General features: G+C 44.5%; 1 protein-coding gene across 2 annotated transcripts in view; it reads left to right on the top strand.

Annotated features, from left to right (window-relative positions):
- gabrb3 (gamma-aminobutyric acid type A receptor subunit beta3) overlaps window positions 1–25,993 on the top strand; it is a 589,510-nt gene that overhangs the window by 197,334 nt on the left and 366,183 nt on the right. The window contains exons 1-3 of one of the 2 annotated variants that reach the window (XM_085999546.1): window positions 8,410–8,519; window positions 8,638–8,729; window positions 8,873–8,940. In XM_085999546.1, the coding sequence (XP_085855672.1) occupies window positions 8,437–8,519; window positions 8,638–8,729; window positions 8,873–8,940 (243 nt within the window). In that variant the 5' untranslated portion in view covers window positions 8,410–8,436. Of the gene's footprint in view, window positions 1–8,409; window positions 8,520–8,637; window positions 8,730–8,872; window positions 8,941–25,993 lie in introns of those variants that run through there. The other variant, XM_085999547.1, reaches the window with a different exon arrangement.

Raw genomic sequence — 25,993 nt, 5'->3', positions numbered from 1 at the left:
TTCTTAGCAAATGATATACTGGGAACTCCACTGGCATGGGTTAAAGGCTGAATGCTGGGAATAGACGGCCTGTTAGCTGTCCTTATAGTGCTGCCATTTATTTTTTGTACAGCATGGAGCACTAAGTTTTTATTGAAGAATTGGTCATTAGGGACTTCCTCGAAGGTGGACAACACAGTAAGGGTGGCCCTATAACAAAGACAGGATTACCCAGAAAAGAAATGCACATTTTTTGAAACAGGCTTTCCTGAAACACTGTTTTGCAATGGGCACTTGAGCCACATTTTGTGGGGGGGGACCCCTTTATTGACATAATATTTGGGGCCTCGGTGAGCCCAAGGGGCTACAGGCTGGCTGACCACATTGACAAGTGCTGAGCGCATTGGGCCTGAGGCGCTCCGATCCCACTTGCAAGGCCTCCCCTGGTTGAAGCGCAAATGAGCTTCAGGTTCAAGGATCACGTTACTGGACACATAGGAAATCATTTTAAATATGACCTAACCGATGGGAAGCTGACGGGATTAGATCAGATCAACTGCCGTTTTACACCCACCTCGATTTTACTTGAAGTAATATTGGACAGGGTGCAAAGCGGGCGTTTGGCCCAATCCCTTTAGTTTCCCACTGGGGGAGTTAGATTAAAATTGCCCCCATATTCATTCTAAAGCTAACATATGATTACATAAAGAGCATATTAAGAAATAAGTCAAATCAGATACAGTATGATAGTTGACCAAAGTGTGAAATTGTTGTGAGAGTAGGACAACAGTTAAAACAGAAAAAATAAATTCAGTTGTATAAGATAAAATGAAAAAACCATATATAAAAGTTCTGTATCTCTTCTTCTTAGGCAGTCCCTCGGAACCGAGGATGACTTGCTTCCACATTAAAAATGAGTTCGCAGGTGACTGATGAGTCCAATGCGAGACCTACAGTCTCTGTCACAGGTGGGGCAGACGGTGGTTGAAGGGGCGGGTGGGTGGGGTGCTTGGATTGATGTGCGCTCCTTGCGCTGCCTGCGCTTGGCTTCCGCTTGCTCCCGGCGAAGAGACTCGGCGCCTTCCCGGATGCTTCTCCTCCACTTTGTGCGGTTTTGGGCCAGGGATTCCCAGGTGTCGGTGGGGATGTTGCACTTTTTCAAGGAGGCTTTGAGGGTGTCCTTGAAGCATTTCCTCTGCCCACCTGGGGCTCTCTTGCCGTGCCGGAGCTCCGAGTAGAGCGCTTGTTTTGGGAGTCTTGTATCGGGCATGCAGACATTGTGACCCGTCCATCGGAGCTGATTGAGCATGGTCAAAGCTTCGATGCTGGGGATGTTGGCCTGAGCAAGAACACTGACGATGGTGCGCCTATCCTGCCAATGGATTTGCAGGATCTTGCGGAGGCAGCGTTGGTGGTACCTCTCCAGTGCTTTGAGGTGCCTGCTGTATATGGAGTGCATCTGTCACATTTTAGACATCAGACTTCAAATGCCATACTTTGTATCAACGAAAGAAAGTCTTATATAGCACATTTCACGACCACCGGATGTCCCAAAGCGCTTTACAGCCAATGAAGTACTTTTTTGAAGTGTAGGCATTGTTGTAATGTTGGAAATGCGGCAGCCAATTTGCGCACAGCAAGCTCCCGCAAACAGCAAGTGACAATGACCAGTTAACCTGTTTTAGTGATGTTGATTGAGGGATGAATATTTGTCAGGACACTGGGGAGAACTCCCCTGCTCCTCTTCGAAATCGTGCCATGGGATCTTTTACATCCACCTGAGAGAGCAGACAGGGCCTCGGTTTAACATCTCATCTGAAAGACGGCACCTCCGACAGTGCAGCACTCCCTCAGCACTGCACTGGAGCTTCAGCCGAGATTTTTTGTGCTCAAGTCTCTGGAGTGGGGACTTGAAACCCACAACCTTCTGACTCCGAGGCAAGGGTGCTACCAACAGAGCCACTGGCTAACACAAAGAAAACACCAAGAAATCACACTGAAGAAATATATAACATATATATTTTTTTAAAAGCCAGTTATTTCCAGCAGGTTTTTCTGACAAGGCGATAAGCTGGCCTTTCAATAAGATGATGAGGCAAGAAGCTGTCAATCTAAAGAAATTGCTAACAACAACAGCAATTAGTCTCTAATTGATCCCATGATGTGCCTATTTAGACCACCTCCCCATAGAGAGTGTCTGAGCAGTGACCTTAAAAGAGACAGGTTCTGTCAACAGCTATACGTCACAACCATGCCGCAGGCTCCAGTTTACTCATGAGCAACAGCATAGAAAATTTTAAAAAACCATACTGGCACACCTTAAATCATTAGTGAGACAATATTCCACACATAATATAGTCTACACTTGCATTACCTTCCTTATGAAAGTATGTAGCGGTAGTAGTAAGGCTCAGTGAGGGACAGTTGAATTCTTACATTTTTCTTTACTAAACTAATTTTACTTGAAAAAGGTTTTACTAGTCTGGCCTAGATGTTCGATTTTTCTCTCCCACTAGAACTCGTACAGCTCTGAACTATATTTAGCAAGATAATTGTAATACTCTGCTAATAAGAGGTTAAGTTATCGGATAATGCATTACCTGGGTCTAAACAAGATTAGCTAGAAGTGTTCAAGAATTATCTACAGCATAGGTGTGAAGCTTATGGGAGCTTGTGAACATTTGAGTTATCTTTCCCTGTGAAATAAAATACTCACTTTGATTTATACCTGGTCCAAATTGTCTTGAGTCTGTATAGCGCTAAGTCTAATGTCATTGTTTAAACCCTTCCCCATGCTTATGTTGAGAGCTCTAGAAATGATTTTGTTTCAAGCTTAAAGCCTTCAGTTCAGACGTTATAAGCCAGCAGTGCTTTGCAATACTCTACAGCTGCAGCCTGTATCATGGAATATTCATAGGAGGGTAGTCCGCATTCCAAAGGTAAAGCACAGCAGAAAAAAAAGTCTGAGGGTTCTAGGAAAAAGCTTCGGCCAAGCATCTATAAAGCCATTCTAACTGCAACTCTGATTAAGAAATTATTAACCAATCATTTCAAAATCTCAAAAAGAAATGCAGAAACGTCTCAGGATTCTATTCTATACATTGATTGCAGAACAACAATTGCATCTTCTGAAATGTTCATGCTGTAGATATTGTGTGGTGAAGCTCACCAGTGTGTGAATTATGACATTAGCTGCAATGCTTAAGTGCAATGGAATCATAGAAGATAAACACCAATGCAGATAATCCTGGATCCAAGACCAGATAAATTCAAAGTTGCAGCATCTCCTTTACACGAAATGTTTGAGGCTTGCTTGTATGCAAAAGGGAAAAAGCGTACTAGACCTATGGAACCTGGTCCCTTTCTGCAAAAAATGGTCATTTCCTTTATTTTGCCATTTTTCACAAGTTGTCTCGTGGAATACAAGGGCTATGGTAGGAACACAAGGCTAGTGGGTGTGGCATTAATGAAGTTTAGAGGTCATAGTGTCAGTGCTGCACTGTGTGACACCCTAACCTAACAAGCAAATGAGAGAATCAAGTCATCCGATTGAATGGTATGAATTTACATTTCCAATTGTGGTCAAAATTAAACATCCAGTTGTCTGATTAGATTTTCTGAATCAATGAGAGTTGTTTATTTTGTTAAATTAAAGGAGAATGAATAGTCTGGATATTAAGAATTTCCTAAAGAAACATGTTTGATTTTCACACCCCAAATGTGATATTAAAAATATTACAATTGAGGGTGGAAATCAAAACAATTAATTTAACAATACGTTGGCTGGAATTTTCTGGAGGAAGGCAGGTTGGGTGGGCTCCGATGCAGACGGGAAACCCGGGAGGCTGGGTTTGCCGCAGGCCCTGCCGACTTTAATGGCAGGGTCTGAATTGCATGCAAGGCCTCGGTTTCCTGCCTGCAGTCAGCCAGATTGAGAGGCTGGCTGGCTATGTGTGAGCAGGCCTGTGGCTGCATGGAGCTGGAAGGGAGGGTTCGCGTGAGGGTCGGCTGGGCAATGGATGGGGGAGGGGAGCGAGGATCGGGGTCGGGGGATGGATTGGGGGGAGGGGGCAGACGATTGGGGGGAGGGGCGGGCAGAGATTGGGGCTGGATGATCGGGCTGGGTGAAGAGTAGATTGGGGCCAGCCACCAGAGGATTGTGGCCAGCCTCAGCATCATCATTGTGGGTGGGGGGGTGGTCCTGGGGAGGTGATCGGGGGCCTCATGATGGGGTCTCCGATCACAGGGAGTGGGTGGATCCAGGAGGTAGGTATAAAGGCACTTACCTCCTGGATCCAGCCCCGCCTCGCTTTAACTGCCGGGTTTCACGAACTGTGTGAAACCCGTCCACATGCAGTTAAAAACAAAATGAAGGTTAAAAAAGAGGCTTCCAGTCGCGTTATAATATTTAAATTGACGTTCCACCCCCTGGCAGTGGGTTGGTCGCCCGCCCCCGTTAAAACTGGAAGTGGGCAAGTTGGAGGCGGGATCAGGTCGGGAATCCCATTTTTAACAATTTAACTACCCCCACGCTCCAAACCCACCCTTTTTTAAAAGTTAAAATTCCGGCCGTTATGTGTATGTCAGAAAGAAGCCCAATAAGGAAAGTCAGAATTTGGTATATAGAGCCGGTGGAGTGTTGAATGGAAGGCTCTTGAACTGAAAGAAGTCGGTCCTTCCTGAATCTTGTTTAGGACCTTCCCAATACTGACCTTTACTGCTTGGAGTTGCCCAATGATGTATCTACATTTAATGCTAAACTATCAACAGTGACTTCCTGGTGCGATGAAAGACTAGGGATGGCAACGCAGGGAATGATAATGACAAAACAGGTTGGAGATCATTATCCAATTGTCCACTGTTACATAGATGGGGAAAAATTTATATCAAATATGTTCCTTTTATACAATCCTCAATTTTTACGCTGTTATGGTATATAACAACATATTTGGCTCAGGAACTTTGTCATGTTGATGGCAATAAAGGGAAATAGAGGGGATAGTAAGAATAAATTCAATGAGGTTATGAGAATCAGTGTTTTAAATAATTAGGCTTGGGGTGTGAGAAGATGTGGCACTGGTATATGCAAGACATAATGTGGTTTGGGACATAGTAAGAATCTAGTTTAGGGCAAACATTCCAGAGACTGATGCTATGTCCCATGTTGTGGGAAGCATAAAGTGCAATGCATGGACATCATTAATTGATGATCATCAATGAGCAATCTCTTATAACATGAGCATATTTGTTGCTAATGTTGATCTGGCAATAGCTTGCAATTATCTGGAAGTCACTGTTTACTGTTTGAAAAACCTTGGTGAATAATACGATCCAGGAATGTAATATGCTGTTCTGGGATTGTCTTACACTTTAATATTGCCTTTTTTAAGTAGATTTTTGATAGAACGACTGGGGGTGGGAACTACTAAAGCATCGTGGAATGAATTATGTGCAAAACGATTACTGTGTACGTAAAATGTATTCAAATTAAAGCGGAAGAAAATGATGAATGTTGACCTGGGTTAGCAAAATGACCTCTCTAGATTAAGTCATTATATCATGATGCTGTACTAATGTTCAGTTCATAGTTAATCAATAGCATAATACTTCTCTTCCAAAATGGATAGTATTGGCAACCCAGAGAAAGGCAGCAGTTTAGACGAAGCTCCTCTAATTAATCACTAGCTCATCCTGTGCAGTGTGCGGGTTTATTCGCCCGTGCCAAAAATTGTATGGTATTAATATTTAATTCACCTTCAAAATTGGAAGCACTCTGCAAAGCCTTCGACATCTATTGATTTGTTTGGGGGAGTCCAGAACCAGGGGTCACAGTCTAAAGATAAGGGGTAAGCCATTTAGGACAGAGGTGAGGAGGAATTTCTTCACCCAGAGAGTGGTGAACCTGTGGAATTCTCTACCACAGAAGGCAATTGAGGCCAATTCATTAAAAATATTCAAGAAGGAGTTAGATATATTTCTTAAGGCTAAAGGGATCAAGGGATATGGGGAGAAAGCAGGGACAGGGTACTGAATCTGGATGATCAGCCATGATCTCATTAAATGTTGGAGCAGGCTCAAGGGGCCGAATGGCCTACTTTTGCTCCTATCTTCTATGTTTCTATGTTGCCCCCTCCCACCCCCCCTGCTTTCTATCCGCAATTTTCCAGAGGAAATTTTGGGGTGTCTAATATCCTTTTCCATTGAGATCAGATGGCCTTGGATCACAGACCAGCCTTTGATTTCTCATATGGTTGCTGCCATATTGGACAGCTTTGGGGTGTTATCATTGGGTATTGTCTTTCCCGATGACCTCTTGGGCTCTCCAACTCTGCTGAGAGCTGCTCCTTAGCCAGGGTTGTTGCTTATCTCGCTGCTTGCTATCCATATAGTGGCCGCATACAGATTCACTTAGCTCCCAGTGCTAGGTCAGAACCCCAGTTGTCTACCTCAGATTCCAGGTTTTGACCAGGCTACATATTGACCTGACTGCATTATTCTTTCAATAAGAATTGTGAAGTATGATTAACGCTGACATAACATAACCCACGGGTTACCAGACAGTAAACAGTAGATACACCTCTCTTAAACTTTGTAAACCTCGACTGGTTAGAAACCATCGCAGTCGGTTAAGCACTTTGATTTTTGAAAAAACAGAATCGGGTGGATGCATTTAATCCTTGCCATGTTCTGTTGGCTTTTTTTTTGTTAAAGTGATCAGTTCCAGACGAAGATCCGGAATTTCAATGCTGTCTTTTAACGAACTTGGTGGCGGTCACGCTGTTGACAATTATTTTACACTAGTCTCCCTTGATCGTTCGGAGTTTTTTGTGTTGTTGTTAGCCTCAATGGATGGCTTTACTGCTGTGATATGCTTCGTTTAAATGCTGGCGAGAATTACTTAGGATATGCAGCACAGAAGCAGACCATTCGGCCCCACCAGTCCATGCCGGCGTTTATGCTCCACTCGAGCTTCCTCCCGTCTTTCCTCATCTAACTCTATCAGCATAACCCTCTATTCCCTTCTCCCTCATATGCTTATCTAGCCTCCCCCTTAAATGTATCTGTACTATTCGCTTCAACCACTCCCTGCGGTAGCGAGTTCCACATTCTCACCACTCTCTGGATAAAGAAGTTCTTTCTGGATTCCCTATTGGATTTCTTGTTGACTATCTTACTAGAAGTGTTTGGTGCCTGACAGGTGGGCTGATGAAGGTGGCATTGCCCAAATCCCAGTTAGACCACTGTGGGCTGCTTGTCCCATCACTCGGGACTGTTTCCCCACTTGAACCATCAACTTGAGCTGGGCATATCATGAGGTGGCATCCCTTCTCCACTCAATGCACCCCCCTCCTCCCCACCACCCCCAGTCACTATTAAACACCCTCAAGACCAAAGGTCCCTCCCATCTCCTCTGATAAGCCGGGTGGTCCGCTTTCCCATTCCGTGTGTGTGTGTGTGTGTGTGTGAGAGTAAGTGTGTGTGTGAGATGTTGTTATCGGCAGGGCCAACTCCTGGCTGGCTGAGGCCGCCGTCAATCTCTTGCTCTGCTGCAATCGCGTCGGGGCTGAATGCCGAGTCTCTTATCACATGGCTCCTCCACCTACCTTTCATTTTGGTCTGTGCTGGGCAGCAGAATTCCCACGAAGTCGCGCCAAATCGTGTGCGAGCACCATCATCCTCCTCCTCATCATCATCAGCAGCATCATCATCATCATCTCCATCGCCGCCGAAGAGAGAGCGTTTGATATGTGAAGCCCCAGAGAGGAAGATTTTTGTTTCTTCCCCCCCACCCCCCTCTCTCTCTCCCTTCCCGACGCCATCGGTTTGGGGAATGGCAACCAGCCGGGATGTATTACCTTGTGGCGCTTTCTGTGGCATTCGCGTCGAGCCTGTCGGAATGATGTCTCGAATCTCTTGTTCTTGAGGAGTATCAGCGTCTCCCTCCCTCCCTCCCTCCTTCCCCCCTCCACACTCTGTGTGTTTTGTGTTTTTTTTGTGTGTGTGTCTCTCTCTCTGAGCCCGCAGCCTGTGAGACTGTCTCGGAATATGGGAGTGTGTGGAGATCTGAATTTCGAGTGAGGGAAGAGGAAAAATAAAACGCGGGGGGGAAAGGAGAAAAAAAAAGGAAAGCCTACTGCAACCGCTTTTGGCAAAAAAAACAAAACAAAAAAAATGCATCCATCCTTGAAGGCTCACTAGATTTTATTCGGAAGAATTAACTGCGTCGTGTGCAGATAGAAAAAAATATCTCCTAACCCCACACACCACGTTTCCTTATTTTTGTTGTTGTTGTAATCATTTCCTAACCATGTTGCTCAAGGGGTGAACGTGTGATCTGCAGTCTTTTCGGATGCTTTTGGACTTTAAGGGTATTCCGCATTGTGCCAGCAACATTTTTTTGTGGTTTTTTTTGCCATTTTAACCCACGGACATAGTTTCTAGCCCAACAACCAAGGAATGTGGACATATCGGAGAGGACGGTACTTTGGTATTCTCTCAGCGCCGGTAGTATTAGTGGCAGTTGTCTGCTGCGCTCAGAGGTAAGAACATTCAACGTGAGAGAGAAAGAGAGAGAGGCAAATCACGTTAATAAGTGTGATGTGAAACGGCAACGAGTTTGGTTTTTTTTCTCCTCTTTTTTTGTCTTTTTATTTCCAGCGTGAATGAACCTGGGAATATGTCGTTTGTCAAGGAAACCGTGGATAACCTGCTGAAAGGATACGACATTCGACTGAGACCAGATTTTGGAGGTAGGCTTGCAGCATTAACTCAATCTCATCCCCCCCCCCCCCAATAAAATGATCACAAGCTGTGTCCAAATATGTGTGTGTAGCAATTCCGGTTGATTTTAACTTTTTTAACCCCCCCCCCCCCCCTACCATTTGTACTCTAGGTCCCCCAGTCAGTGTTGGCATGAACATAGACGTCGCTAGTATTGACCAGGTGTCTGAAGTTAATATGGTGAGTGAATCATTTGCCTTTTATTTTGATGTTTAATAGACACCGTGCTAAAAACAATACACGACTGTAAACCCACGTTGGCTTGTGGCGTTATGATTGGTGCATCTGCTGGCAAGATATGAAGTATGGTGCGGCTTTAAACGTTAACGCTTTGTGTTGTTGGGTCACCGAATTGTGTGTATTTTCCGGTCGAGTGGAGCGGCTCTTGTGTGGGATGCGGCGTGTGATCAATGGTTGGCAAGGCTCCCCCCTCCGCGCTCCGCTCCGCACCCCCTCCCCTGACTCTAGGCTTTTTTCCTTGTGTGAGGCAGCAGCAATATCGCGTAGATTGGAGACCCAATGCTGATGCCATCTGCTGGCAACGCTTCCGCTGAGAAGTGATTGAAAACTCGTAGCCGTGCTTTCCGTAACCAAAAGAGAGAGAGTATCCTCTTTTCTCTCTCTCGCTCTCTCTCTGAAGATGCGAGCATTTTAGTGCAGTTTATCGGATGTGGGGTGAAGTGAATTGAGATTAATGGCAGTTCGCTGTTCGAAGTTCTGAAAGTGAACATCCAACTGCGGTGGGAACAGGACCCGTGTCAATAAATTGGTGGAATTATAATCCAATCAATGTACCTTCCACTTCAGCTCTCAAATAACACTTTTTAAGACTCCACGCTACCTGATACTTTGATTTAATGTAACTTATAACACCAAATCAATTGAATACATCAACAGCGATGCATGAATTTGTGAGGGGCATATGGAAAAGGAAACTTGTTCCTTAATAAAGTGTTTGCACTCAGAAATGTAAATTAAAGATTGAAATTTTGTTGATACCTTTTTCGCGCTGTTACATGTCATGTCCCCATGTAAAGTTACAATTCAATGTTTGTTAGCCAACCCAAGCTGATGGATATTTTACATTGGGCATGAAATAATTCAGGTCTCTGAGGTTTGAAGTGTAAATGCCAGCTCATCAAAAGACTTAGCTAAAATGTGTATTAAGTGTAATCATTCCTTAGTGTGAATCAATACAATTAATGACTTGGCAATAATTTATTTGAATTATTTTCTCAACAATCTTTTATTTCCATCCCCTCCAAAAGGGGCTTTGATGCCTTGCTAGGGCACAGCTCAATAGGCACTGGTCATCCCCAGTATCCCATCCAAACCATTATTTATGTGTGAGCCTTGACAGTAGTGTTAGTGGCTATCTTGACCATCATTACAGCTGAGTCTGAATCTTGTCCTCATTCAATATCTACACATGTACACTTCCAGCAGGGATCATTGAGTGGTAATCGAGAATGGGAATCATGGCCAATTAATGCTGAGGCAATTTGTAAAAGGGAAAAAAAAAGACTTCTATTTATATAGCACCTTTCACAACCTCAGGATGTCCCAAAGTGTTTTACAGCCAATGAAGTGTAGTCACTGTCGTAATGTAGGAAAATGTTGTAGTGCTGCTGTTGTCTCCTCCCTCCCTCTTCCCCTTTCCGCTAAGATCAGCTAGCTCAGCACAGATCAAGGATGGAGCCTATCATCTTCCTGATCTATATGGCTCATTTAGTTACCTAATGAACTCACTAAAGCTTCAGGGAAGCTAATTGATTTAATCCGGAACACCCCATGTTGACCTCGCTTTAAACTTTATATAATTAACATATTTTGGATTGACATGTTTTTAAAGATCTAGGGAGATGAGTCATTGGGGGAGAAATTCGGTATCGCCCCGTTTGGGGCACAGTTATCGGCCGGGCGCAAAGTTTAGTGCCTGGCGCTAATTATCACCTCTGACTGCAAACTTGGCTTCTATCACCCCTGGAGGTGATTGGAGCGCTAAATCAGGTGCTACACACCTCACTTAAAGTGCTAACGCTGAGGAGCGAGGCGCTACCTCAGAGCACTGGCGAAGATCATGTGATGTCAGTCAGCAATGGAACAAAGACACACTGGCGCCAGCCAGTTCTTAAAGGGGAGGGTTGATCTTGCTCTCCATCCAAACCCTGTTCATTGCAGCCTTGAATCTTGGCCTGGAGAGATCTGTACATCAAATCTGCTGGAAAGAACAATGGAGAGGTCCAGGGAAACAGCTCAGAGTGCAGCCCCCATAGTCTCTTTTAAATCGATGCAAGGAAGATCAAGTCAAAATGAACCTGCAAAGTGCTGCTCAGTACCCAAAACTCCTCAACACAGCGTTGAATCTCTCCAGAAGCCCCTCTCTCTCTCAGAATGTGTGGTGCAAAAATGTCGCCGACAAAAAAAGGCAGGAAGTGGTTGCCTTTAAATAGTGCTCCCCCAGTTCCTTCCTGACTGCAAAACGCTCCCCTCAACCTGTCATTGCTAGTGGCAGGCGGTAAGGCAGGGGGCGCCACTCAATATCTGGTCCGGGGCACTATCGCAGCGTTACATGCTCAACTGACGTCACGATCTGCGGGCGCAGGAGATCGTGGCGGTAGTGTTTTGCGCCACCGCAAAAACTCTAGTCAATTTCGTGAGTGGCGCAAACATCGCCGCGCCCGGGTGTTAGTTGCTTTGCGCCCCATTAGCGCCCTCTTAAGGCGCTAATGGGAGGTGCGCAAACCAACCGAATTTTTCCCCCATTGGGTCCTTTTCCACATTTATGTAGCTCTTATCAGGCTACTGATACGTCTTATTGACCCTCACATGCTCTGTACTTCACCGCTTTTAGTGTGTGCTTGGGCAGAGAAGATACTTGGATCAATTGGGAAAGTTGTCATTAGTATATTAAATAGAAAAAGTTGCATAGGTGCTGGTATCTCAGGACATTGAAACAATGGATGGACCGAAGCATAGACCATAGGAATAGGAGTAGGCCATTCAGCTCCTCAAACCTGTTCCTCCATTCAATTAGATCAGGGTTGATCTTCAGTCCATTGACCAGCCTTTGCTCCGTATCCCTTGATACCCATACCTAACAAATAAAAATGTTACTCTTGAACATTTCAATCGTTCCACCATCCACAGGGCAGTGAGTTCCAGATTTTCACCACCCTTTGTGAGAAAAACTGTTTCCTGATTTCACATATAATAGACTTGTTATCAAAATTTAGCCCATGAAATTATAGGGGCAATAGCAGCATAGATAGGAAATTGGTTAAGTGACAGAAACCAAAGAGTAGGGGTGAACAGTTGCTTATTAGATAGGATGGAAGTATAGAGTGCTGTCCCCCAGGGATCAGTATTACGACCACTGCATCTTCTTGATATATATTAATGACCTAGATTTGAGTATAGGGGAGATAATTTTAAAATTTGCAGATGACAGAAAGCTTGGAAATGTAGTAAACAGTGAGAAGAATAGTAACAGACTTCAGAAAGACAGGCAGACTGATGAAATGGGCAGACGCATGGCAGATGACATTTTAACGTTGAAAATGTGAAGTGATGTATTTTGAGATGAAGAATGAGAAGAGGCAATATAAACGAAATGGTACAATTTTGAAGGGGATGCTTTTGAAGAGAGTTGACATACATAAGTCTTTGAAGATGACAGGACAAGTTGATAAAGCTGTTAAAAAGCACATGGGACCCATGACTTTATAAGTAGAGGCATGGAGTACAAAAGCAAGGAAGTTACGCTAAACCTTTATAAATCACTGCTTAGGCTTCAACTGGAATGTTGTGTCCAATCCTGGGCATCACACTTTAGGGAGGATGTGAAGGTCTTGAAGAGGGTGCAGACAAGATTGATTAAAATCATACCAGGGAAACAGGACTTCAATTGTGTGGAGAGACTTGAGAAGGTGGGATTGCTCCCCTTGGAGCAAAGAAGATTAAAGGGAGATTCAATAGAGGCGTTCAAAATGATGACCTGATTTGATAGAGCAAATAAGGAGGAACTGTTTCCTCTGTCAGGAGGGTCGGTAACCAGAGGACACAGATTTAAGGTAATTGGCAAAATACATTTTTTTAATGCAGCGAGTTGTGATGATCTGGAATGTGCGGTCTGAAAGGGTGGTAGAATCAGATTCAATAGTAACTTTCAAATGGGAATTGAATATACATTTGAAAAGGAAAAATTTGCAGAGTTATGGGGAAAGCACAGCGGAATGCAAGACTAATTGGCTAGCTCTTTCAAAGAATCAGCCCAGGCATGATGGGCTGAATGGTCTCCTTCTATGCTGTACGATTCACTCTTAAAGAGCCTAGCTCTAATTTCCTTGTTTTGGATTCCCCCAGTTTCTCTAAACTCCTTGGTGAATCCCGTTACGATTTTAAAGACTTTGATTAGATCACCCTTCAACCTTCTAAAGTTAAATAAATACAAATCATGTATATGCAACCTGCCTTCATTATTTAACCCTTTAAACTCTATTATTATTCTGGTGAATCTCCATTGTACCCCTCTAAGGCCAATATACCCATCCTGAGGTTTGGTGCCCAAAATTGAATGCAATACCCCAGATAGGGGTACTACTAGCTTCTGTACAACTGAAGCATCACTTCCTCACTTTTGTATTCCAGCCCCCTTAAGGTAAAGGCCAACATTTCATTAGCCATTTTAATTACATTTGTACCTGTGTACTAGTGATTTATGTGCATGGATACCTATATACCTTTACTGCTCCATAGCTCCTGGTCTCCACCATTAACAAAATATTCCGATCAAAAATGGATGACCTCACACTTTCCCACATTGAACTCAATCTTCCATAATTTTACCCACTTAGACTGTTTATGCCCCTTTTGTGATTTCTGCTCTCATCAACACAATTTACTGTGCCCCCTAACTTACTGTAATCTGCAAACTTGGATATACAATTCTCTATTCCTTCATCCAAGTCATTAATATATATATATATGGTGAAAAGCTGAGACTCCAGTACAGATCCCCAGGGAACACTACTTGTTCATCCTGGTAATCAGAGAATGTTCTCTTTATTCCTACTCTCTGGCTCTTACCCCCAAACAATTACAAACCCACGTCACAAGGTTCCCTCCAATTCCATGCGCTTTCATTTTTCCAATAATCACTTGTGGAGAATCTCATCAAGTGCCTTCTAGAAGTCCATATGGACAACATCCATAGACACTCCTTTATCTACCATGCTAGCGACATCCTCAAAAATAATTAAATTTGATTAGTCAGACATGACCTGTCCTTCACAAATTGATGCTGACTCTCTTTGATGAGTTCATACTTGTCCAAGTGCACAGTCACTCTGGGGTGGAAACTAGATAGCGCCGGAACTGGGCCCAATTCTGGCGAGCTGGCGCCCGGACAAAGCTCACTGGCTGAGGCTTAAGCAATTTCGGTCAGCGTCGAGACCCACAGGTAGGATCGGGAGTGGGGGTGAGTGTGGGCTGACAGCATCTCGGAGTTGTTTTACAAAGCCAGGATGAACACTCCTGTTCCTTCTGACTCTACAAAAAAACAATATTTCTCAAAATTTATGGGCCTTTTTTAGAGCAGCCTCCAGCGGTCCCATTAAGGAGGCTGTAGGGCCGCCTAAAAGATGCCGCAACCAATATGACATTTTCCCAAACACCCATGCAGACCAGGCTCAGGCCTATGCCCTGTTAAATTGGTTATTGTTGCACCCGTTTTACACCTGCAAAACAACCTCAACAATGTTGAATTTATTTTCTCTTCTCTGATGATAGATTCCAATAATCCCCACAACTCAAATTAAATTGTATTTACCTTGTTTCTCTTTCCCTTCTTAAATAATGGAATGACAGCTTTAATTTTCTAATTCAAAGGCACAATTGCTGAATTTGAGATCCGTGAAAAATTATGACTAACATTTCTGCAATTTCCTCACCTACTTCCTTTAGTTCTCTGGGGTGGAAACCATCAGGTTCTGGAGATTGGTCTACCTTAAGTCCCATTATTTTCTCCATTACCTTTTCTTTTACTTATATTAAAGCTACTGAGTTCCTCCTCTTGATTTATTTTTAGGTTCCCTTGTGCCGCTAGTATTTCCTCCACTCTGAAAACAATAGCAAAGTAGTTGTTTAGCAAGTCTTCCATTTTCTTATTGTCCATTATTTGGCTCGCGTGGTGCATAAACATGCGTCATGGGCTGAAAGGCCTGTTTCTGTGCTGTAAATTCTATGCAATTATAGTCTTGGCTGCATCTGTGTTTATTGGGCTCACATTCCCCTTTACCACTCTCTTTTTCTTAATATATTTCTGAAAGTTTTTTCCCGTTAGCTTTAATAGTCCTTGCAAGTTTTTTTTTCATATTCCAGTTTTGCACCTCTTATTATTTTGTATCCTTTTGTTGCCTTTTATAGCTCCCCAAGTTCACTGGTTTTTCACTTTTCCTTGCATTTCTTTTAGATTGGTACTGTCTCTCACCTCATTTATTGGCCATGGGTTGCTCAACTACACGAGTGGAGTCATTGCCTTTAGTGATTTTGTATCCTAGCAAATGCGTTTTTGAATACTTCCCCCTGTTTGTCTGTAAGTTTGCCCATTCACAATTTAGCTTGGTTTACTGTCGTCAATTAATTTCTCATCCTGTTTAAATTTGCCTTACTTAAATTTAAAGTCTTGGGCCTAGAAATTCACTTTGGGGCGGCCAGCTCGCTCGCGCCCAAAAGTTAGCGCTGGGCGGGGAGCCATTAGCGATCGTCAGATATTCAGTGTTTGCGCCCCAATTCGGAACCGGGCGCTATACCAGGGTGTGCCCGCCTCCGCTTGGGGCGCTGACACTGAATTTCAGCGCTCTTGGCACCGCTGCGCCAGCCGCTGCGGAGCGGCAGGCTGCGGTACTGCAGGCCTCCTCCTTCTCTTAAGGGGGAGCTGCCTGCAACGGGGAGATCGCCGCTGGAGAGTGCCGGCAAATGAGCCCGGCACCACGGAGAAGTGCCGGGTTCGCGGAAAGCAGCCGGCAATGCCGCGGGGGGGGGCGGTGGAGGAGGCCGGGGAAGGAGGTGCAGGCAGGCGGCCGCCGAAAAAGCGGCCGGCCGCACCTTCCCCTTTAAAGCGCCCCACTAAGGCTACAGCACGGCCCCGTTTTCTGGTCGCTGTTTGCGGCCGCTTCGGAGGAGGCGGCCGCTACTAAATATGGGGATCGGGCCGGTTTCGGGGCGGAACCGGGGCACTGCGCACACCGATGACGTCATCGGTGCCGGCGCAGCGCTAACGGCTACCGCCGCCAATACCGCTGCGCTGAATATCAGCGCAAACTCATTTTTGGCGCAGAAGCCCTCTTTAGGCGGTAACTGGCCGCAAAGCTGGCAGCGCCTTAATGAATTTCTAGGCCTTGGTTTGTGACTCTCCCTTCTCCCTCTGAAACCTAATATCAAATTCAGTCATATTATGGTCATTATTTGCAAGATGTTCTCTTACCGTCAGATGGATAACTAATTCTGGTTCTTTACTCATCACAAAATTGGTTCCCTTGATGGTTCTAAAACATATTGTTCTAGAAAACTGTCCCGAATACACTCTAGAAATTAATTACTTCTACTACTTGAGCAGCTATGCATCTCCCAGTTTATGTGTACAACCAATGATTTTTACTACATGCTTCTCTGATCTTCTTATTTATATATTTCCCCCCCCCCCCCCCCCCCCGGCTGCCACTACTATCAGAAGGTCTACCAGAGTCTTATCTGCTTTGCTGTTCCTTAACTCTACCTGTACTGTTTCCTCTGCCCGATCACCCTTACAGGTAATTGTATCGCTCATCATTATCGCTAGCCCCCACCTTTCAAAGTTTCTCTGTTCTCTCTGAAGATCCTATAAGCCTGAAATATTTAGCTCTCAATTATGCCCAGTTTGTGTCGCCAGGTCTCTATAATGGCTGCTGCATTATATGCTTTAAGCTGAATTTTTCCTCCAACTTACTTATATTTGTTATCCTACATACATTTGTGTACTGAACTCTTATTTGGGAAACTGTGCCCAGTCAGGCCATATGTCCTGATGGTCTTTTTTCACAGTTTTTGACTTACTGTGTGGGTTTTCCCCTTCTAACTAGTTTAAATCTTTCCCCATTGCCCTATTTACCCTCTCAGCAAGGACACGGGTGCATCTCCAGTTTACCCTCTCGGCAAGATCATCCGTCTATACAGCCTTCCCTGGCCCCAAAGGTGGTCCCAGTGTCCCAGGAATCTGAAACCCTCCCTTCTGCACCATCCTTCCAGCTACACGTTGACAATCCTTCTCTCCCTGTCTGGTCCAGAATGTGGCACTGCGAGTAACACAGAGATTACTACCATGGAGATTCTTCTCCTTAATCTAGAACTTACTTTCTTGAAATTCCTTTGCAGAGCCTCGAACCTGTTTCTCTCCATGTTACTGATTCCCACATGAACCCCGACCTCTGGCTGCTTGCCCTCCCATTCTGGACCCTTTTGTATTTGCTCTGTGATATCCTGAATCTTGGCCCCTGGGAAGCAACGTACAGGAAACTCTCGATTTACCGGCACCTAAATAACCGTAAATCTCTGTTAACCGGCAAAATTCAGGAGTAGGTTCAGGTAAGCTTTACTTCATATTAGTGGCCGTTCCTGGATCTGTGGCCGTGTAACCGGGGATCCTGCACCTGTTGCTATGCAACAGGGATGCTTGGTCTGTGGCCGGGGTTCCTGCACCTGTTGCCATGCAGCAGGGACGCCTGGATCTGTGGCCGTGTACGGGGCTCTCGTACCTTTTACTATACCTCTCTGTAATCAGGACTTTTTGATAAACCGGCACCACGTCGGTCCCGTCGGTGCCGGATAAAAAAGAGTTTCCTGTACTACTTGGGTCACTGGATCACAGCTGCAAAAGTACCTTCCAATCTATCAAATTCCCCACAATCACCACTCGTTTACTTTTTAACTGCCTGTACTGTTTCCCCCCCATGGGTAGCTATTTGCTCCACGGTGACTCTGTCACCCTTTTAGTTCACATCACTGGTACCTAAATAGGGATACCCGTTAGACAAATCCAGCTCCACAGCTGATTCCCTTTCTACCTTCGCCTGTCGCCTCCTGCCCTGTCTGTCGACAGTCACTCAGTCGCCCTTACCAGTTTCTCTACTCCTGGCAGCCTGTGAGGGTGACCACCTTCTGGAACGTCCACTCCAGAAAACTTTCTCCTTCCCAAATGTTGCAGAGTGTGTCAGGACGACTTTCATCGTATAACTGATGAAGTAAAGGTGTTATTGTATCCGATCAGGGCCACAAGCTGTTTAAGTGTTGCGTTGTCGTGCGATCCATGTGCTATTCTGTTTATGCAGTGGCAAAGTAATGTTGGTGGTTACCATTTTGAGCTTTAATCTCACTGAAGGGCTCGTGCGTTGGTATGTTTTCTTTAATTAAATTTTTGTTTCCTTTTTTAGCAAACTTTGAGTGATGCCAACAGTATAACATCTGGTCATGTGGTGCAATTTGCAGCAGTTGAGAATATCCCTGTGAAAGACTGGTGTCACATTGCGGTTATGACACTGCCCTAGAGATCACAGTTACTGTATGGTACATTGCTAATTAGCTATTGTGCAAGTTGTATGGTCTCTGTTATAGTCAGGAAACTCCACCACTGTGAAAGCATAAATAGTAATGCAGTATGTGAATTATCACTTCGAGACGCAGCAGTTTATTTTATGCATTGAAAGTAGCCATGGGTAATATCAACGGAATATAATGGTCCATAATGTGCTACTTCGGGACTAGTAATATGGCAGAGCAGGGCCTCGTGTCACCCAGACCCATTGGGTCTTATTGTACCTACTCTACAATGTGGAAACAGGGACCTGATGATCTATATGGATAACCCTTTCTCCTTTTTGTGATACTTATGTGCCATAAATAGAACAGAGGGTGGGTGATTTTAAGATATACAGATTTTATGACAATCCTACCTTGACATAACATGCTAATATCTTCTTGCCATTATGCTGCACAATTGTAATTTAAAAGTCAATGTGTGGCGTTCTCTATCATTTTTAAAATGAGGATGGTGTGCTTCTGATTTTGCCTGGTTGCTGGTGATCCGATTTCAACATGTTTGCGCTGGCGATCTCAATTTCTCCGAGCTTAGGTACAGAATAAAAACAACACTGAGGTGGTTGTCTTTGATATTGATCATCCACCTATTGGAAAGAGTGAGGCGACAGACAGTGTAGAAAGTAGAATCGCTAAGTTAGTCTTTTTCCTGTGATAATTTGAGTCTAAAGGAATGGCAGTTTGTACTTGAAGTTTGATTGATAGCTGTGTTTCTCCTACTACACAGCCGAGCAGAAAGGATTGATCTCTGGATGAGTGCTGCATTGTCGGAGGTGCCGTCTTTCGGGTGAGACGTTAAATCGAGGTCCCACCTGCCCTCTCGGGTAGATGTAAAAGATCCCACGGCACTATTTCAAAGAAGAGCTGGGGAAATCTCCCCGGTGTCCTGGGCAGTATTTATCCCTCAACGAACATCACAAAAACAGATTATCTGGTCATTATTCCATTGCTGTTTGTGGGACCTTACTGTGCGTAAATTGGCTGCCGTGTTTCCTAAATTACAAGAGTGACTCCACTTAACGTATTCTTCGTTGGCTGTAAAGCGCTTTGGGACCTCTTGAGGTCGTTAAAGGTGTTATATAAGTGCAAGTCCTTTTTTTCTGAAAGGAAATGTGTCTTGCAAAATCTTTTATCTGAACCGTGGAAGGTGATGTAGTCAGTGACACAATAATATCATTATATTACTGATTGTGTCTTCTGCTACTGACTTAGTATTTTTAATTTTAATGAAGAGTCACATAAAAATGAAACAAATACATTGAAAAATTTCACGCTGTGTCAGATGCATTGTTTGATATGGAACTTGCTGCAGCAGCTAACATGTCATTATTGCAGTAATGAAGTTGGAGTGGTGTGTTTCAGGAATATAGTCTATCTCCTCAGTAATACCCCTTTAATTATCCACATGACCAACCAGCTACAGAATGTGTTTAATGTTAGTCATCATATCTATATTATAAACCATGTCCCTTTTATAGTTCTACATATTCTCCAAAATTGCAATGGTGGAACTGCCAAGTAACTTTCATCTGAACTACTTTTGTTCTGAAACTGTGAAGTTGGTGCAGGAGGTACTGTTCAAAAAAGCAATAATTTGTAATCTGATTTACTGCTGAGTGGTGCAGTGGGTTAGAATATTGAAATCTCTCCTTTGGGTCCTCGGTTGGAATCTATCCCAGACTTGACGGGCTGAAAGTTGTTTGCTTCAGAACTCTTAAATATTCCAAGTGGAATGAGCCTGGGCTGTTCCTTTACCAGCTCCTCGCAACCTGTGGGGTGGCCACCCTTTGGAACATCTGCTCCAGCAAGCATCTCCTTCCCGAATGTTGGAGCGTGTTCAGTTGACTCGCGAATAAATGGTGAAGTTAAGGAGGTTATACCTGATGAGGGCAAAAGTTGCTTAAGTGTTGCATTGTAATGGGATCCATGTTTATGCATTGGCAAAGTAATATTGGTTGGTAAAATTTTGAACATTGTAACAGAAATAAAGATTGAATAAATGGATATTGCCTTATATTTATTCACTGTGTTGGTGAGAAATCTGATAGTTTTAGAAACATAGAAAAATAGGAGCAGGAGTAGGCCATTTGGCCCTTCGAGCCTGCTCCGCCATTCAATATGATCATGGCTGATCCTCTGTCTCAATACCATATTCGCTTTGTAGCCATATAATAGCAGTAAGGGTAGAGATCTTTGTGTGTAATTGCAAACTCTTGCACAATGCTACATCTAAGGATACTTATATAATATTTACAGATTTAAGTTCACTGAATTGCTTGTGTGTTGGTGAACTTGAGTACAAAGCTTATTGTCCCAATTCATTAGAAGATAAATCTGAGGTAATAGAGCTTAACAGTTGTGGTTTGGATTTTAGCCATTACTAAATAATTATAACATTTTGAGAGGTCAATTTTTGTATCCATCCATCTTTTATTACTTCTACATATGCAGTAGTGCCCAATACCTACACTGACAATCTTACGATGTATACAATTATTTTCATGTTTCCTTTATATTCCTTAAGCTACAATTATTCTACTTAATTGGTTGATTTACGTGCAAGACTTCCTCTTAAATATCTCACCTCCTTTCCCCAAAATAGCAGGCTAGTAGCCATCCAGTATCTTGCTCAAGGGACTATATTTTATTTGTAAGTTGCAGCATGCTAATTGGTGATGAGGGGCAATAGAGCAGCGCACAACCTAGCCTCACCCAAAACCCAGACGCACACATTGAGGAGTGGGAGCCAAAACTGATTCTTCCTCTCTTTGACGTGGGATTCTTGAGTCCTATTATTGTGTCGGCAACTGCGGTGGGAAAGCAGAAACAGGGAACTAGCACGTAGGCTATAAATGTCACATATCATTCTGAGAGGCAGTAATTTGGGGATCTAATGCACTGTGCCATCATAAGGCACAAAGAAATTCATTATAGCCAGGCGCTAATGTCTTTCAACTTTTAAAAAATGTGGTTTCGCGCTCCTAGAAGGAAGTGGAGTGCTAAATCAAGCGCAAAAAGTGGAAAAAAAAGAGAACGAGCATTTCAGTATTTATTTTCCTACTTCGACCACCTTGCCTTAAGTATCGCCCCCGAAGCGCCCGGCCTCCCGATGAACGTCTCCTGCAGTTGCCGATGTTTTCGCCCAGCAATGATGCAGGGGGCGAAACCGAAGTTCGGGTCCGGGGCGATGCACACGGCGATCATGTCACTATCTCCGGGCGAAGGAGATTGGGGCACAACGCCATACTGCCGCCGCAAACCACCCGCCAAATTTAGCGGGAGGCGATATTCCGCCGCGCCCGGGCAGTATGTGCTTAGTGCCCTGTTATCATCCCCCTGAGGCGCTAGCGGGAAGCGCTAACCAGCCGAATTTCTAGCCCTTTAAAGATTCTAATTTAGCAATAAATAACGACTAGAAAAACGTACATTTCAGTACCAACATTTCATTCAAATGGATCTGATGGAAATTTTTACATGTTATTAACAACATAACCAGCAAAACTATTGAGCCAAAATTTGCAGTCGGAGGCGCACCTCCAGAGTATGCCTTCGTCCCGAAAAATAATCCGAACCTGCCTGCAGGCTCCCGGGCTTCGGAGTCTTCGTACGCCTGCATAAAGGCCCCCGGATCCCAGTAACGCAGGCGGTACGGAAGCGTCTCTGCGATCACGTGGGCCACCGGTCCTCCTATCAGAAAGGGGGATTCCTCATAAGCTTGTGGGGATTCCATTTACAAACGGAATCCCCATAAGCTTATGAGGAATCCCCAAATAAATAAATAATTTGCGCAACTGAAATAAAAAAAAAGTTCCCATTTTCAAAATTAATTAAAAATCCCTTTAATGAAGCATTGAAAATAAAAATTAGATTTTTTTGAAAAGTAATTTTAAACATTTTAATCCGGGCTCACATTTACATAAACTAATTTTAAGTGTTTTTTTTTAATTTAAATTTATATATTTATATTAACCCTTATGCTGGTAAAAGCAGGACCAGACGTAAGGGTTTTGTGGACATTTGCTGGGCAATAGTTGGGTTAGTTCTGTGCCAGCGAAGTGTTTTCGGGTCGCAGGCGGATGATCTGTCGAGACGAACCTTGACAGATCGCAAGATCCGGGTTTTCGCGCACGAGCAGCGCATGCAGGAACCCAGAACCTGCGAGGCCGTTCAGGACGGTATTTTTTTTTGTCATTGCGTCATTCACTATGGGAGGAATTTGAACCCAACCCCAACACGCCAGTCAGGAACCGGGTGTGCGGGCAGTGAAAATCATGCAGATGTCCTTAGCACTCCGTTGTTGCTTACGTCATGCCCACTGCCTTCAGGGCACCATCAAACCCGTCGAGAGCTTTTGTAAACAGGAGCATAGGAACAGGAGTAGCCCATTTAGCCCCTCGAGCCTGTTCCACCATTCAATTAGATCATCGCCGATTTGTATCTGAACTCTATCGACCTGCCTTGGTGGAACCCTTAATACCCTAGCTTAACACAAATCTATTAATCTCAGTTTCAAAATTTTCTATTGACCCCCCAGCCTCAACAGCTCTTTGGGGGAGAGAGTTCCAGATTTCCACTACCCTTTGTGTGAAGAAGTGCTTCTTGACATCACCCCTGAACGGCCTAGCTGTAATTTGAAGGTTACGCCCCCTTGTTCTGGATTCCCCCACCTGAGGAAATAGTTTCTCTCCATTTTACCCCATCAAATTTTTTAATCATCTTAAACATCTCAATTCGATAACAGGAAGCAGTTTCACTCCATTAACATGCAGCCTGTATGTGATCACAACAGAAGAACCATGCATGTCTGTGCAAGATTCCCAGGCAGCTGTCACTACGCAGTCATTCTGCAGCAGTCAAAACTTCCCCTCCACTTTTCCACCTTGCCAGGGATGTTCAAGGATGGCTGGCTGGGGACAAGAGCCACCTCCTTCTAACATGGCTAATGACAACCTTTCGTAACCCCAATGTGCCTGAGCAGCTCCGATATAACCAGAACCATGGCACCTCAAGGATCATCGCTGAAGCCACTATGGGGCTCTGGAAGGACAGGCTCAAGTGCCTGGATAGGGGATTCCCTGCAATATGCTCTGGAGATATGCATCATTGTGGCCTGGTGCATCTCGCACAATATACAGAGAGGATTGCTGTTGGAGGAGGCAGAGCTACAAGAAGACTCATCACCTGATGAGGAACAGCTGGGCGAAGGCGAGGAAGGAGCGCCACCACAATGCCTTGCTGCTAAAATGCAAGGGACGAGCAGCTCATCGCATCAAGTGGACTGCGCAACCCTCTCCTCTAGAAACGGAAAGAAAACCCCGCTGCATTAACAGTCCTGGTGGTAACCTCATTCATCGCTCCATTCACCCAGCATTGGATAACATTGAAACCATTCAGCCAACTTTTACCTCGATGACTTACCGACAAAGCACACTCACAAGCTGCTCTGCAATCACACAGCAGGCCAAAATGCCAAAAGTGATGAACGTTTTAATGTTCACTCCCACTGTTTTGAGGGAGGGCAGACTGCAGGGGATGAACGATGATTTGAAAGCCCCTGTCCAAGTGGTCCACCCGTCTATCCATCTGGTGCACCAGTCTCTCCAAGCTGGAGCAACCACGCTGATTGGTGGTGACGGATGTGATGCAGGGATGGTAATTGCCCTCCATGCTAGGAAAGGGGGGAAAGGGACTGTGACCAGGTGCAGTGCGAGGGACGGGGAAACGGAGCTGTGGCCGCCTTTGCTGATCTTGCAAGGTCGTTGAATCTCTTCCTGCACTGGATTCAGGGCCTTGAGTGATGCTAGTGGAACTCACTTGATCTGCCGTCACTCTCCAGGCTTTCTGAATGAGGCTGTTTGGCATCTTCATCCCACTTTGTGGGAAAAACACTTCCTTCCTGATCCTGACCTCTGTCAACAACACCTCCAGGGAGGCATCTGGGAACCTGCGGGCAAACCTTCCTCCCATTACAGCAATGTCCAATTCTATTAAGCTCCGAACTCAAAACCGTGATTAAATTCAGTGATTAAATTCATCCACCCTTTAAATATGCTGCCTCGGGATTCCTGCCGCAAATTGCGCTAAAAGGTGGGCGGGCGGTCCGCTGCCGAGGGGATTGGCCAGGCAGCCTGCCAATCATATGCTAATGAGGCCCTGCAGTTAAAACAGACCAGGCCTCGCACCGATGACATCATTTCGGTGAGTCGTCCGCATGTATCGTGCACTCCGTTTAAAATCGTCCCCTATGATTACAACTGTAAACACGGTGGGGTGCAGGATATTCTTTGTACATCAGATATCGCAAAATCATAAGCCGATTCTTCATCCAAAATGTATCTAGAGCTAGTGGATAGGGGAAGTCTTCACATTACCCCAACCCCCAGTTACATATCAAGTACAATGTTCATGATGCATATTGTCTTCCATTTCTCTGGAGACAGGTAGTGATGCCTATAGAAACACTGAAGATAGGAGCAGGGGTCGGCCATTAGGCCCCTCGAGCCTGCTCCGCCATTCAATGAGATCATGGCTGATCATCCAAATTCAGTACCCTGTCCCTGCCTTCTCCCCATATCCCTTGATCCCTTTAGCCTTAAGAAATATATCTAACTCCTTCTTGAATATATTTAATGAATTGGCCTCAACTGCCTTCTGTGGTAGAGAATTCCACAGGTTCACCACTCTCTGGGTGAAGAAATTCCTCCTCATCTCTGTCCTAAATGATTGCCCATCCCTAATTGATCTTGGGGAGGTGGTGGTGAGCCTTGTTCTCGAACCGCTGCAGTACATGTGGTGAGAGTACCCCAACCCTATCTTGCTCGATGTAGTAATATGATCATCATAGATGGCATCATCAAAAAACTGATTAAACTATATTTCTCACTTTGACTTTCTGTTCTTGAAACCGTGCTTGGTAAACCTGTTCCAGCTATTCTTCTTGCTTGCATTAAAGGCAGGAACTTTTTTAAATATCACTTCCAATTGTTTTGTCATCTCTCTCTCTCTCTCTCTCTCTCTCTCTCTCTCTCTCTCTCTCACACACACACATTCTATATTTAATTTCTTACCGTTATCGCATCAGGACATTTAAAACTAATCCTGTCGCATTGAAAACAGGAACAAGTAGCTCCCCTGTTGTGCCGACAAGTTTATTCAGCAACCAGGATGATCCCTGATCTGCGAGGAGTTCGCTGATCACAGCCGACGCGACAGCAGAGGGTCGACGATGGGTTTGCCTGCATGTAGGCCAGGGAGGGGCAAAGCTGGCCACTGTATGTGTGGACACCGGGTAAGGACAGCATTGGGCTCAGCAGTGGTGCTCCGATAGCCTGCTGACGCTCTGTGAGCTCAGACACGAATAATAGTCGCTTGGGCAAAAGTACCACAGAGTCCCAGTGTCTGTGGAGCCATACCCTAGAAAGGAGTTGAAGTGAGGGAAGGAAATTGGCAGAAAATTTGATGAGGGAGAAGGAAATGAACACGATGTGTTATAGTAATTATTACACTGTTGAGAAGATGTGGGGATCTGTGGTATATTAGGATTTGATCTTAAGCTGCCACTTAAAGCAGTAAGCTACTATAAGATAGATGATATTTTTTTAAA

This window comes from Somniosus microcephalus, chromosome 10 (genome assembly GCF_052327205.1).
Source record: "Somniosus microcephalus isolate GS21.2 chromosome 10, FLI_Smic_1.0, whole genome shotgun sequence".
In the NCBI taxonomy this organism is placed as follows: Eukaryota; Metazoa; Chordata; class Chondrichthyes; order Squaliformes; family Somniosidae; genus Somniosus; species Somniosus microcephalus.
Note: the sequence above shows the minus strand (reverse complement) of the source record. Positions and strands in the feature narration are given on the sequence as shown.